Source organism: Gopherus flavomarginatus, chromosome 14 (genome assembly GCF_025201925.1).
Source record: "Gopherus flavomarginatus isolate rGopFla2 chromosome 14, rGopFla2.mat.asm, whole genome shotgun sequence".
Taxonomy (NCBI): Eukaryota; Metazoa; Chordata; order Testudines; family Testudinidae; genus Gopherus; species Gopherus flavomarginatus.
Window position 1 is genome coordinate 18,345,076 of NC_066630.1, and position 15,614 is coordinate 18,360,689.

General features: G+C 38.6%; 1 protein-coding gene and 1 long non-coding RNA gene across 2 annotated transcripts; one reads left to right on the plus strand and one right to left on the minus strand.

The window, feature by feature from the left end:
- The first annotated feature begins 3,351 nt into the window (after positions 1–3,351).
- CA7 (carbonic anhydrase 7) lies at positions 3,352–14,612 on the plus strand. Its single transcript, XM_050922865.1, has 7 exons — positions 3,352–3,412; positions 5,674–5,871; positions 9,189–9,307; positions 10,002–10,097; positions 10,370–10,432; positions 11,675–11,830; positions 14,490–14,612. The coding sequence occupies exons 1-7, from the start codon at positions 3,373–3,375 to the stop codon at positions 14,610–14,612; spliced, it is 795 nt and encodes a 264-aa protein (XP_050778822.1). The 5' UTR covers positions 3,352–3,372.
- LOC127034239 (uncharacterized) lies at positions 10,194–14,510 on the minus strand. The gene is made up of 2 exons (XR_007769334.1): positions 14,423–14,510; positions 10,194–13,975 (listed from the first exon to the last, which is right to left on the minus strand). It is a non-coding gene; the product is annotated as an uncharacterized LOC127034239 (long non-coding RNA).
- Positions 14,613–15,614: the final 1,002 nt, after the last annotated feature.

Here is a 15,614-nt window from a genome sequence, read left to right on the forward strand (position 1 = left end):
CAGTGACAGAGTGAGGAATAGAACCCAAGTCTCATGATAAACACACTGGTGGTCTGTTCATTGGATTACATTGCTATGATTTAATCAAGGAGACGTAGGAGTCAATAGAATGAAGCTTAGGAGGGCTTGACATATTTAAAAAGTTATTTGTTAAGTATCATTGAACTGAATGTCCTTTTAACCTGTCATGTTTTGCTGACATGGATGGATTTCTTATATTTTATTGCAATTTACCATTCAACAAGAAAATGATCTTAGGATGTAGCCTTATGTCTATGGAAAACATGGGAAAAGCACCACAGTCTCAGATGGGCTGAGAAAGCGCAGCTGCTCTTTCAGCTCAAAATTGGAGACACATGTCTCAGAATTTGAACATCTATTACTAGATACTCCTCACTGAAACCAGTGTAACTTCACTGACATCAATGGAATTATTCTTGATTTATATGTTTATAAAATAAGTGAGATCAGAATCTGGCTCCGACCCTCATCTTAACATTAGAAAGTGTTTTGGGGACAGAATCAATGGAAATCCAGGGCAAATGGAACCATCAGAATTATATAATAATCTACTTGACATATTCAAATATGAAAATCAGATACACACCCTTCCCCCCATTTAGAAGGGAATTTCTTGACATCAGAATAGACACTACCTCTAAAAGAGACAAACCTAATTAACTTTAGAGGATGTTTTACATCACATATTCTCTGCACTGTGTTGGAACATTTCCCTGAATCCAACTATCCAAACTTAAATTCTTCTCAAAATGCAAGAGCTTATCTCCTCTGCCACATCTGAAAGGAACGTGTTTCCTCTCTTCTCAGAAATTTTCTTGTGCCCTCCTCTTCGGGCCAAATTCTTATCCACAGGTAAACATATACACAGAAAGAGATGAAAGTTTGATAGCTTTGAATGGAGAAAATATACACTAATCATTACATATAATGTCAAATGACTTCAATGGCATTGTGCTGTATGTAAGATGAGAATTTTCAAGTTTTTCTATATAATTGTCCCTGTTCCACCTCTCTGACTTCAACTTTTACAATTTTATGGCCTATTCCCTATTAGCCCTTGAATGCCAGACTCCTTCCCTTTTCCGGCTACTCCAGAGTGAGTAGCTGATCCTTTTCCTGTTTTTGCCCCGATCATATAGAACAGCTTTCCTGCCTATTTGCAGCTAAATGATTCTATGATTCTCTTCAAATCCCATCTCACAAATGTCATCTGGTCTCCCGTACCTATTGAGTGACCTAATGCAGACATTGCACCACTTAGCTAAAATCAATGTAAAAACTAATTTGGTTAAACCAGTGCAAAAGTCCTGTGTGGACACACTTGCATCAGTCTATAGCTGGTTTACAGTGGATTAACTTGCATCAGTCAATCACAGAGATTTCATAACAGGCTCATTATTTAAATTGAGAGGTTCAGAAAAAAAAATTAAATTATATTAAATAACTCCAAGAATGTGAGTATTGCATACCAATATTTTCATTGATTTTTCTTTATTTCTTTTTGTCTCTTTCCTTTTCTTAGTTCCGTAGTAAGAGCATTCATATCATTGTGTGCGATTGCTGTAATTAAAACCACTGATGCATTTGTATAATGCAGTCTTGACAAAATCTAGTACCCTCAAATCTAGAAAAAAATTATAGATTTGGAAGCATTATCTGTCTGAATGCTTACATGCATCCCTAAAATATGCTTTTACCAATAATTGCTCTGAGTTAGGGTGAGCCAGCAAGACAAATTCAGAGCACATGTAATCAGGTGCAGATCCATTGATCTTAATTGGTAACTACAATATATGTTTCTGTTGGTCAAAAATGTATCCAGCTAAGGATAAATGAATGTTTTATTGACGTGTCTCTTTTGGTACAGTCTCTTTGGCATGGTAGAGACATCTGAGCTGATACCTTTAAGTCATACCACAACCAGATTGTTGCTACCAGACCCTACCTTTCTTTGTCATGCCATGATGAGCAGTGGTCCCTCTTGTCACAAAGATTCCTCAGGCTTTGTGAACTTTTGCAGCAACAGATTGGATAGCCCATCTGGCTGCCTCTGGCCTTTTTATGGTGTAGCAGGACACAGGTAGGCATTGAACTGGACCAGGTTATGGAGACTTAGCAAGCTGGTACTTTTCTTTCAAGTCTGCCATCTTGTGTTCCAGAAACTAAGGCCACATCCACACTACAGAGTAAAATCGAAATTAATAAAATCGATTTTATAAAACAGATTTTATAAAATCGATTTTACTCGTCCACACTAGGGCACATTACTTCGGTGGTGTGTGTCCATGGTCCCAGGCTGCGATCGATTTCCGGAGCGGTGCACTCTGGGTAGCTCAGTAAAAGAATGGGACCAATAACTTCGATTTCTGTCCACACTAACCCTAAATCGATTTAGTAATATCGATTTTAGGGTTACTCCTTTCGTTTAGCTGGAGTACAGAAATCGATTTTAAGACCCCTTAAAATCGATTTTAAGTACCTTGTAGTGTGGACGGGTACAGCGTTAAATCGATTTAACGCTGTTTAAATCGATTTAACGCTGTAGTGTGGACCTGGCCTAAGCTATGATGCTAGTTTTCTTTTTTTTACAAAATGTAAGTCTCCTTACAAAGATGACCTGATTACAAAGAAAAGATAAAAATTGTGAATTGAGGATAAACCAATATAGTAGTATCTGTCTGAGTCTGCAGACAGTATGAGTCAGTAGCTCTGAGAAGGGAAAAATCCTTTAATTCATCTCATGTTGACTCTGAAGCTTAATGATAATTTCAATGTAAACATTATTAACTATTTCACTGTTGAACAAAATATTCAAAAAAGAAGAAAGATGACGATCAGATTTCACTCCATGCAGAGCACCCAAGAAAGAAGGAAGATGCTATTAAGAAGATTTGCACAGTTTATTGAGAGTGATGTCTAACATTGGCAGGTCAAGTGGGTAGGGCTCAGTTTGTGGATGGAGCTTGAGAGAATACTACTACTTTGTCCCAGATTTGACCCTGGATATAGGACACATGCTACTAGCCACCTGACAGCGTATTGTCTTCTGGCAACTGAATGCATCTATAATATTGGGAATGGGGCACTGAGAATTCTAGAGGTTCCCTTTGTACCAGTGCAGAGTAGGCACTGGAAATGGGGTGAGCAGTGGCAGCAGAAATCAGAGTGGAATCTGTGTAGCTGGGACCATCAGGAACTAAGATCCTTCCCTCTGCCTGCAGGAATTGCTTTAGCTGCTCTGTGTCTTTAAGAGGCTGACACTATGCTGCAAATGAGCCATTATAAAGGCAGGTAAGCAGCAGCAATTGGATCAAAGAGCTGAGAGCAAAGCAGAGCACAGCAGCCTGCATAATGACCGGGCACCACTGCTGGGGATACGGACAGGATGACGGTATGTTACATCCAACCTTTCCTAACCTAATCACTCTCTCTTTCTCTCTCTCTCCTGCTCATCAGCTCCTCAGTATCCTTGTCTAATCCTTGCAGAGATGCCTGTATTTCATCATCTGCAGGCATCAAATGTGCAGCAGGCAATTAACTAGTTTATCAATATTAAACAACACCAAAAGAAGGGCCCCTGGAGATGACAAACTTCACCTGCTGCAGTCCTGTCATAATCAGCAGCACTGCCATAATCTGTATGTAAGAAACCCGCATCTTTCTTAAATGGGAGTGGAGGACATTGAGAGTCTTTCCTGCATATATTTTAGCCATCTCCTCTGCAAAATGATTATAGTAAACTGGGGTTTTATTTCTCCCTCTAAAGCAATCATTTGAATGAAAGAGATTTGGTGGAGTGGTAATGGACAGTCTGATCCCACTAAGATGACTAAAATGTGATATTCATGCTATGTAGCAGGAGTTGGCAAGCTTTCAGAAGTGGTGTGCCGTGTCTTCATTTATTTACTCTGATTTAAGGTTTCGCATGCCAGTAATATATTTTAATGTTTTTAGAAGGTCTCTTTCTATAAATCTATAATATATAATTAAACGATTGTCGTATGTAAAGTAAATAAGGTTTTAAAAATGTTTAAGAAGCTTCATTTAAAATTAAAATGCAGAGCCCCCCGGGACCAATGGCCAGGACTCAGGCAGCGTGAGTGCCACTGAAAATCAGCTCACGTGCCGACTTCGGCAGGCATGCCATAGGTTGCCTACCCGTTATATAGGTTCCTTGAATTCCAAGAAATTCTATAGATCAGTATATAAACACTGGAGGCATTTTTTATTAAACAAGCCATACTATTCTTTCCAGTGTTTAACAGCCCCTTTAATTTAGAGTTATTCTCTTCCTGCTCCTCAAAAAAGTATATGTGTAAAGAAAACTTATGTGGAGACTATGCAGACTCCTGAAAATTTGTACAATATCTATATCATTTGAAGAGAATGGATGGATGAATGACTGATGTTACTCCAGTAAAACAAGTTTATACATGACTGAATTAAAGCTAGAACACTGAGTGGAAGATGCATAGCTCCAGCACATATTATTTGTAAGTGTCTGTGTGTATTTGGATGTATCTATTTTATTAATAAAAAGCTTATGAGGCAGCTCAGTTATATTGTATAGGCTTCAATAGAATTTCAATACCTAATCTCTTTTAAAAACAGCCCCCAGATTGAGAAAAGGAAAATATATAGTTTATAAGACAGTGCTTCAATGCCTGCCAAAGACCGACATAGTATGTTACATTACATTTTTTTTTTTAACCAATATAGGTTGGGGCAAGTGCAGTAGTTTACACCTGTCAGTGATTAACATTTTTAACAAAAATGAGAATGCTACAATTAAAGTGTTTTGAGTTATTTTTAATGTATTAAAAAGTCAACATGATAACTTTCCCAAAACAGGGAGTAGAAGAATTACATTGCTGTGTGTTGTAATAAAATACACAAGTGAAACAAAAGTAAAAGGTAGCAATAAATAATTATTTGATGTAGATATGATCTTGTTATCTTAAACAGCATGAGAGCATTCCTGCTCCTAGAGCGGAAAGTTATGTGATTATACTGGTATTTAATCCCACTCCTTTGGGGTCAAGAAGTCCAAAGATGTTGATAATCATCCTGTGCTGCTCATGTGCAGTAAAGAAATAGCATAGTGGCATTATGGAATTATAATGCCTGTCTCGCAAAGATTTACTGCAGTCATGAAATGGGTTTAAAAATAAACACATAGTAGCTGAGACATTCTGAGTCATCTGTATCTAATTTGAATCCCGAGCATTTATCACTGTCCTACCCAGGAAACCTAAAATACACACAGTGTATGTGTTTAAAATATCAACAGAGAAAGAGAGATTCCTCAACCAAGCCTATTCTGGAATAATCTATTTGTAATTGCATTTAATTCCTACAGGTAGCTGGGGAATAAGCAGAAAGGTCTTGGTGTGCCTGTGGCTGTATTATGTTCCCATCATTATGCTTTTCATAAAAGAGCTAAATAGCCCACCAGGCTGCAGGCTGCACTGCTGGTATCTGTAAACACACACAATACAATGCACAGTGTTTCAAATAACTCCTATGATGACAAACTTACGTGATTTCCAGTGAACATGGCATTCACTCTGAGGCTCAGAAAAACTTTTAATGATTCTTTTCTATCTGTGGCAAAAGTGAAGTAACAGTGTTTTCCTTTCCTTTGTTTCAAAGGGCCTTCTAAGTGGTACAAATCATATCCCATTGCCCAGGGACATCGTCAGTCACCTGTTGATATAGTTTCCACGCAAGCAGTTTACGATCCTAGTCTGAAGCCTCTTATTATCTCATATGAATCGTGTGCATCTCTTGAAATCTCCAACAATGGCCACTCAGTCATGGTGGACTTTGAAGATGCTGATGATAAGACAGGTGGGCCTGATGCTGTCTTAGAATTAAGATCTTGTAGCTTATATTTCTTCACCTTCTTAGCTAGAGAGATGATAAAATACATTATTTGAAGTAAAATTAAAGGCTAGTATACAATTTTGCTCTATTTAAATCTTCTGATATGAGACCAGTAGCATTACTTGCCCGGGATATGTGATTTGAGACACTTTTGTTTTACCATTTTCTTGGGCCTGCCTTTTTTTTGTTTTTTTTAATAACACAATCTGGCAGAGGTTTTAAAAGTGGAGACTGGGCACTCAGCCTCTGTGCAGAGTGTCACTTAGCAGATCCACATCCGTACATGGTAAGGAAGAATTCAATCTGCGGACAGGAAACTCTGCATTTCAGTTTGTGGTGGTTCCTCTGAATTGTCCCGAGATGGAAAGGTTGTCACTTCTGCTGAATACAGACCACATGAATATCAAGTGCTCTTGATGACCTAGACCTATCAGCACAGAAGCATGGTCTCTCTACATTGATTCCTCTTTCCCATGGCAGAATGGCTTCTTCAGAAACGATACAGACTCTCTCGTTAGGTCTGCTGAGGAGGCAGACTGTGCATGTTACACAAACTGCAGCTGCCTTTTATCCTTCATCTTCATCTCTAGGTAGTGTGAGTTTTGGTATTGTTAAACACTCGATCGGGGTGGCCAAACGTACAGTCCCCTTGAGCCGCATATGACAATCTTCAGAAGTCTGAGAGCCAGGGCACACCTGCCGGGGCTCAGGGCTTCAGCCCCATGGGAGGTGCCTGACGGGGCTCGAGGCTTCAGCTTCGCTCCTGCTGAAGCCCCGAGATCCTCCTTCGTACTGGGCAGAAGCCCCTACCCGACCACCCTGCTGCAAGGCAGAGGTCCCAAGCTTCCCCCCGAGTCTGGTAGGTGGAGAATGGCGGGGACCTGAGGGACTCCATGAGCTACACTTTAACTGTAAAAGACCTGCATGTGGCTTGCAAGCCACAGTTTGGCCACCCTGTATTAGATTGTTCTCCTTTTACCTCTATAGAAAATTTTGCTCTGATTCACATACACACTGATTCTGAGGCACAGAATATCAGAAATCTATTAGTAACTGGTAAATAGAGAGGAGCTTTTATATAAATGGTCTCTGATGGGCCAGTTTGTTTTATTTTAACTTATGTCAGCAACTAGTGGTCATTCATCCAGTTTGGTGCTTTCGCTGATGCCACTTTATTTTGATATTCAAACCAAATGTTATGGTTGCTGGGAAATGAATGTCCTGCAATGGCCTGAGGTACCCTCTATTGCCTTTGAAGTAATCCCATAAGGTTGTCGAGCATTATCAGGTGTGAGCTTAAGTTACAGCTACTGGATCTTTTAAAAGAAGAAAACCCAAGGACAAGCAAACAGCTCAGTGAATGATCAATTTGCAAGTGTAATTTCTGAGTTTTAAGTAAAGACAATGGATCTGAGCTTGCCTAAAATTAGCTTCTTTAAAGATTCCTTTAAGCATGTCGCCTTAGAAAGTGACTTTGTAAAATGTATCTAGAAAAACGATCTTCACAGACAATTTTAATTTAGTTATAAATAACAGAAATCTGTCCATTTAATAGTGAAATTCACCTAGGTTTGGAGGATTTGCACTACAGGGTTCTGCATTGCTCCTCAAGGGGAGGGCACCACCACAGCATGCATGGTAGGGGCTCTCTGAACCCATACATTATGGAGGGACTTTCCATCCACTAGACTGGCATGAAGGCGGCTATTGGAGGAGAGAAGCTACTGGAGCTGCAGTTGGATAGATCCAGTGATGCGGGGAGGTGGGATTGGATGAGGGGGATGCATTTCATCTACCCTATAAGCCCCATTTAGGCCCGCCCCAATTTAGCAAAACATATAAGAATGTGCCTAACTTTAAGGGGATGGATTTTAGTTTAGTTAACTTCAGTGGAACTTAGCATGTGCTTATGTGCTTTGGGGTATAAAGGCTAGTTTCCTACATAAAGTCCAATTTGAGCCGTGTGGTGGGGTTGTGGACTGCACTCTTAAAAGTTAATATTCCATGTGAAGAGCAGTGAAATAATTTCATAACATGAAACATTTGGAAGCAAATAAAATGATACGGATTATGTTGATAAAAATACATTATAGACACTGTGTGTGCATACTTTACAATACTTTTTTAATTAATTACCAGTTTTCAGTTCTGTTTGACAGAAGATGAACTTCTTGGTGTCCTGCCTTTTAAAGCACAAGGAAATTACTAGAACTCTGCTGAAATGTTATTTTTTTCCTATACATGTAGACTACATTGCCTAGGTATTAATGGGCTGCATGTATTAAAAGTATTATTTTAAAATTTAAAATGTTAAAAGTTTGTATTTACCTTGACCAAATCCCATAATCTCTCCTATCTTTCTTCCCCACCTTTGTAAAGTGACTTGAGATCCTCTTATGAAAGGTGCTATGTTAAGTACAAGGTATTTCATATTAACTTCCTCTATCAGGATCAGGTATTAATAGAAAACAGAATATAGAGAATTTTTGCTGGAGGGAAAAAGATAATCTTAAAGAGAAAATATGTAGCAAAATGATCTATGGCTGTGTAAAACTGCACCTTCTAACTCAACAGAACCACTCCCTGTCTTCCATAAAGTCCCAGGTACCTATTTAAAAACACATCACAAACTGTTTCTAATTCCAACTGGTTTTTTTAAATACAAAAACCAGTTCAGCTTTCTGAATTTCAATAGAAAGCATCCATAGCTTGGTTGCTTGGTGGATAGCTATTAAGTCTTACCTCAAATTTACATTTCCAAAGGCTAAATAGGAATATGGTAAATTTCTATATAAGTAATTGTCAGTAAAATTTTATTTCTCTTTCTAGTATAAATCTTTCTGCTATCTCTGATATCAGCCAGGAGGAAAAACTCTTTACCCTCACTCACCTTCTCCTAAACTTGGATAGCGGGGGCTGACGTGAGATATTTACTTACACAGATGATATTGTGAGTTTCCAACAGATTTGGTGGCACTGGATCATGGGTCAGATACATCCCTAATGTAACTTCATTGACTTCGATCAGGAATAAATTTTCCCTATGTTATTAATTCTAAGAATCTGAGAGCCAAGATAAAGCACTTCCTTTGTATTTTGTTAGTTGTGGCTTTGGCTTCTCTTCTGTATACCGTATATCAAAAATATATATTTCCCCCCCTCCCCCGGCTCTTGAGAGATGTTGTTTCTCCACTATTGATCCAACTAGTTTCTAGAGTCAGGCAGTAAAAAAAAACAAATATTTAATCTTTTCCATTCTCTTTATGCACTTCCATTTACAGTGATCAATGGGGGCCCCCTTGAAGGTCCCTATAGGCTAAAGCAGTTTCATTTTCATTGGGGAATGAAGCACAGTCAGGGATCAGAGCATACAGTTGACAGCAAATCTTTTCCTTCTGAGGTAAGAACTTTTTCACAACCACTTTACTAAAACCAGGATGCAAACCTGAAACAAAATTTGGAACAGTTTGCATCCAGATCTGAATTTTGCCGCTTGACCCATCCATTGATTTAACCAAGCAATATACTGTTATCTATATTCATTAATTGAAATGCTGTCTACATGCAATTTCTGGCTGGCCATTTCTCTCTTTCCACAATGGGGTTTGGAAGCAACAGCTCTGCACCACACACTTTAAATAAGTAACCAGTATCTCTTGCTTATATTTGCCTATGCTTTGTCTGTCTATTACTGTGTTCATACAGTATGTAGCATGAGAGGGCCCCATTCTTGGATGGCCCTTTGGCACTACCCTAATAAACATGGTTTTGGGGGTGGGGCCATAGCTCTGGCAGCCAATAGTAGTTTGCAGATAAGGAGGAAAGACATAGTTCTTGCTGACTCCGGGAGTGCTTTTTTAGGGATGGTGCGATGTTCATTGTCTAATCCGCTCAAATGACTGCTGTTTTGGAACCTGGTAAATTCCTAGTTGAGTTGGTTTGTCCTAGGATTTCTGGCAAAACTGCCCTTCAAGCGAAGCTTTAGTATGTGATAAATTGACTGCTGTTATTGCTTACTAAGCGTAACACAACTGATGTGAGGGGCTTTATCATTTAGCTTGTTCATACTTCTATTTTATGATTCCCCTTCACAGCTCCATTTGGTTCACTGGAATGCCAGGAAGTATGCAACATTTGGAGAAGCAGCAGCAGTTCCAGATGGTTTGGCGGTAGTTGGTATTTTCTTGGAGGTAAGAGTCATGAAAATAATGGTGTGAGTTTTATGTGTAGAGGCGCATCAAACTGTCAACTGTTTAAGAACTAAAACACATAGTTGAGAAGAACTGTTTGGGGAAAATAAATGACTTTATTGGTAGCAGTGACTCAAGGCAGACTGCAGTTAAACCTACTTCAGTGCGAACATGCCTAAGACAGAAAAAATGGCCTGTTTATATATTCAAAGCATAATTATTAACTATATCTTATCTATATTCTCATGCAACTGTATCCATTACACTTGTAGACTGGAGAAGAACATGCCAATATGAACAGACTAACTGATGCCTTGTATATGGTAAAATTTAAAGTAAGTTTTTTGTTTGCTCTTGTATCTGTTTTTCTTCCCCTCACTTGGATGACTTTTAAATAGTATAAACTTGTGCACGAGCTTGAGTGAAATAAAAACAAATTAAAGCAGCAAATTCCATCTCTCCCCCGCCTCGAAATTCATCCATCATTAGTACATAATGTAATGCAAGGGCATATAAAAGTGATAGTTTGAACACACTTCATTCTAATGTATTGTCTCTTACCACTCATGGTTGCCTTGTATCCTAGAATTGTAGGATCTAATGCACAAAACTTCAATATAATCCCCTTATGCTAACAAGGAGTTCATAATGAATGAACATGTTGTTCCTGCCTCTGTGTGTTTTGAGAAGGGACTATTGAATTCTGATGTTGTGGATATGTGCTTGGCCATAACTTGCTTCCCTGCTTTGAAAGGAAGCGTTGCCCCTTCAGACATTTCTTGTAATTCCTTTTAAAAATGGCAGGACTGCTCTTCAGGATGAGATGCCCTTGTCCTCACTCCTGCTGGGTTCTGGGCTGAGCAGAATTTTGCAGACACGTTGGCGTTTTTTGGTTGTGTGGCTCTGGAGTGTGAGTGAGCAGGTGCCCTCTCCTCCTGATCTGCTTCTCAGTTACAATGCCTGGATCCAGGAGTCCTGTTCTGGACCACTGTAACCATGAAGACTCAACATCCCTCTGCCACATCCTTACCTGAGCTGGAAATTACACCTACAGCTTCAGGATAAACCTGCTCTTTGTTCTAGATTTGGGTGTTTGATTGCAGAGGCAATCTTTGCCTGGATTGCCTTGTTGCTCCAGGCACAAAAAGTGGCAGGTAATTAGCACTGGAATGCCACAATTCAGTAGAAGCAAATGCTGGTGATGAAGTGTGCACCATTGGCAGCTCGTGCTGGGCACTATACAGAGGAGAGATTTTCTGCCTAATTTCTTGATGGGGAAGGGGCACTAATTGCAAGGGGACCTTTTGTTTTACTAGCTCAGTGCTAACACAGGCAGCAGGGACATACATCCCTAAGCCAACAATTGGGTCTGGGATCACCACAGCTCATGTGATATCACCACAATACTAAATAAGCACTATTCTCATGATGTTGTTGTGCTTAGACAGAGCCAAATGATCATCCCATTATTCTTGCAATTTTAAGCTATCAGCTGGTGTTTCTGTTTCTCAATAAATATCTATCTCCTTAAACACATTTTTTTAAAAAAAGAAATATAATGTATCTGTTCCTTCCAGGGGACAAAAGCTCAGTTCAGAACCTTCAACCCAAAATGCCTCCTGCCATCTAGTCTAAATTATTGGACATATCCTGGTTCTCTAACAACACCTCCTCTATATGAGAGTGTAACATGGATAGTGCTGAAAGAGCCCATCAGGATTTCTGAGAAACAGGTAAACTTGCAGTCAGCTTGTCCCCAAATTTTGATACTCTTGGCTTCATTTTTTTTAGCGTTCAGAATGGGATCTGTGGGCAGTGACTGTTTTCTTTGTACAATGAGACTAATTTAAGAAATGGCAAATAGCCTGCGATGTCTAGTCTTGAAGTACTGAATGATGGATTTTGTGGATAAAGTAAAAAGCCAACATATTGTTTCAGAGTAGCAGCCATGTGAGTCTGTATCCGCAAAAAGAACAGGAGTACTTGTGGCACCTTAGAGACTAACAAATTTATTTCAGCATCAGCTTTCGTGGGCTACAGCTCACTTCTTCGGATGCATAGAAGGGAACACACAGACAGAAGATATTTATATATTTATGTATGTATAAATATCTCTGTGTTCCATTCTGTGCATTTGAAGAAGTAAGCTGTAGCCCCCGAAAGCTTATGCTGAAATAAATTTGTTAGTCTCTAAGGTGCCACAAGTACTCCTGTACTTTTAACATATTGTTTGTTATCCCTCCACAAAGATATAATGGACCAAATTCTGCCCTCATTTATACCCATGCAACCACGTCTTAGTTGAATGCAAGGATCTGCCTGTAATTTCTTTGCTATCTGTCAAATTAACATTCTCCTATCTATTTCACTCTATTTGCCAGGAAAATGACTTAAAAACTTAAGTTCAGATTTTCAAAGGTATTTAGGTACCTAAATATGCAGATGGGTGTCTAGTGGGCTTTTCAGATGTACCTAGGTGCCCAACATTGATTTCAATGGAAATTAGGCACCAAGGTACTTTTGAAAATCTTACTATATACCTATCTCCATCATTAGATACCCTTACAAATCTGGCCCTTAGGCCAAATTCTCTTTTAACAAACACTGGTGTAACTCAGCACGATTTAGCCTTTGATATTTCTCTGACCAAATGTAAAAGAAATGTTCACATAACACCTTCCCAAATAGTAATTGATATAATGGGAAGTAGACGCCACATGAGACTGCAGGGGAGATTTGAGACTGAACCTATCTGTAGACATTTTAAAGCACAGATTTTTATAAGATGGGATTTATTTTTTTTGAATTTCCAGTGATATTTGCATGCTTAGTATTATAGAATGAATAATAAATCATTATTCATAATGTAATATCTCACTCCAAGCCCAGATTTGCCATCTTCAGTGCCCACTCATTCCAAACAATCTTGTTTAAAATTGTTGCTTAAATGATCTTTGATATAGCAAGAAAAATATTTGGTACTCACTTTTTTATGTATTTTAAAACTGTTGTACAAGCATCACTCATTTTATAGATAGGGAAACTGAGACAGAGAGATTAAGTGACTTGCCCAAGATTACATAGGATGTCTGTGGCAGAGCCAGGAATAAAATCCAGATCTCTTGACTTTTCACTCCTTTGTGTTAGCCACAAGAGCAGACTTCCTCCCATTCCAACCATCTTCCAAGAGAGCAGTCATATCTGCACATTCATTGTTTCCAAACATTTTATATTTTAGGTCTCTAACTCTTTTCTTCCTAACTTTAACACCTCCATCGGAATCTCGCTTCATGTAAATCTCTTGTTGATTTTATTGACTAGATGTTTTTGTTCTTTTGTGTGAATTTCTAGTGTGTGTGAAAAATGCCCTATTGTCAGACCTGGAGACTGAGGTTCTTTATCTACAAAACAGGTATAGCACAGGAAGCAGCAGTGCAAGTCTCCCTCACTGCCCCACCAATGTGCTTCACCTTGGAGGGTGAGAGGATTGTTTAGTCTCCTCCGAGCCCACTTAAACCTTGGCATCTCTCCTGAGATGCCAAGGTCTTTATTGTGGTGGTAGTGGCAGTTTTGTAGGTACAACAAGCCTACCCCTTGCCAAACAACATAACTCATTATTAATTTGATAACTTCCATGCCCAGGTCACTTAGCACTACTGTTTTCCATATTTCTTCCTCTCATTGGATATCTGAGTTTCAGATAAGTTTTGCATAAATATATTAGTTTACAGATTTCCAAGCTGAATCTCCTTTTGATATTTTCTAATATTTCTAGATCCCTGTTTATTATTTTTCCATCTGCACTGCACTACAAACTGAAAATGTTATCCAGGATCTTCTGCATTCCTGAACCATCCAGTCACAGTAGAGGGTATGATCTGGCCCAAAGAAAGGGAAACGTTAGGCTATCAGGAGAATTTCCTGGCAGTGAGACATATTACATTTGAAATATTCTCCCCAATAGGAAGTGATAGAAACACAGTCTCTTGGTGCATTTAAAACTAGACTGAGCAAAACACCATAGGAAACAGTCTGATAATAGTGGGGGTATTGTCTAGATGACCGAACAGGTCTTTTTCATCTCTAACTGGAACTGAAGCTTCAGAAGTGGGAACTTGCACCTTTCATATTAAAGACTCCAAATATAGAAAACAGTGGAACATATTGAAGTGAGCCAATCATGCATTTCAAACAAATTACTTTTGGAGGTATCTAATATTCAGTAACCGTTGGGAGCCTTCATCTGCCATTAATAGTCTTTCTAGGCTCTTAACTTGAAAATGTTCTATTATCAGATTGAAAAGTATTGAATGCCTTCCTCTAACCTTTTTTCAATGACATTAACACCAATTGCCTTTGCAAGTAGTAAAGTTATGTCATATGAATTTACAGCTGGAGAAATTCCGAACTCTTCTCTTCACCAGTGAAGGAGATGAAAGGATCCAGATGGTGAATAATTTTCGCCCCCCTCAACCTCTTAAGGGAAGAATAATTCGTGCTTCTTTCAAGGCCTAAAGAAGATTAATCATGAGCTTCAAACCTCCAAGTGTTTCCATGTCTGAAAGGCCTCACAAGATCACTGATCTTCAGATGACTATCTCACTGAGAAAGCAAAACAGCCATTTCCACGAACACTTTGTGTTGTGGTGCAGCAAAAATGTCAATACCTCTTGATTTTATGCTTTGCATGGGCCAGATCCATTCTTTTAAAATAATTATTATGGGATCTTGTTCTCTAAAAGAGAGAACATTTTTTAAAATCAAGAATAATTTAGTAATCCAAGGCGTACTCCAGTAGAATAGTGTTGTGATGTTCCATATTTTTAACCATAATTTTAAGTTTGTATCTTAATATTTTAGAATGGGAAATTGCTCGTGCAATGATCTAATAATAATGATGGGCACAACTTCTAATGATTAGAGCTATTGTCCATAATCTAATCAAGAATGGAATAACATTAATGAGCTCTGACACTGGAAGATCAAAGGCTTAGATCTTCCTGCAGATTTCCTGTGGATTCTATTCAGTTTGACCAGCTCCTCAGGTTTAGAAGATACTTTGACTATATTCTAATTAATTGCAGTTGCCTTCTTACATGCAACCAGATCCTGAAACAGTAGCACATACTAAAAAAGTGTGATTTCTTCCATTCACCCCAAATGGGGTTGACTTTGAAGTCTAATTCAAGACAATTTTAGTGTTAACATTTTTTAAATAATTATTATTAAAAAATAACTCACATAGTGTTATAAATGCACTCAGTGCTTCACAAATAACCCATCTCCCTGCACATCATTGTACTTTGTACAAACATTCACCCAGAGCCAGTAGGCCATGCATAAATATCAGACCTTAATGCTTAATTCAGTTGAAAGGATGTTCCTTAGTAATAAGGCTACATTCAGATGACTGAGACAGCTGTTACTGTCCTTAAAATAACTAGAGTAAACACAGTGTTTACAAGGGCTTAATCTTATTCCACAAAAAGAACAAGACTACTTGTGGCACCTTAGAGA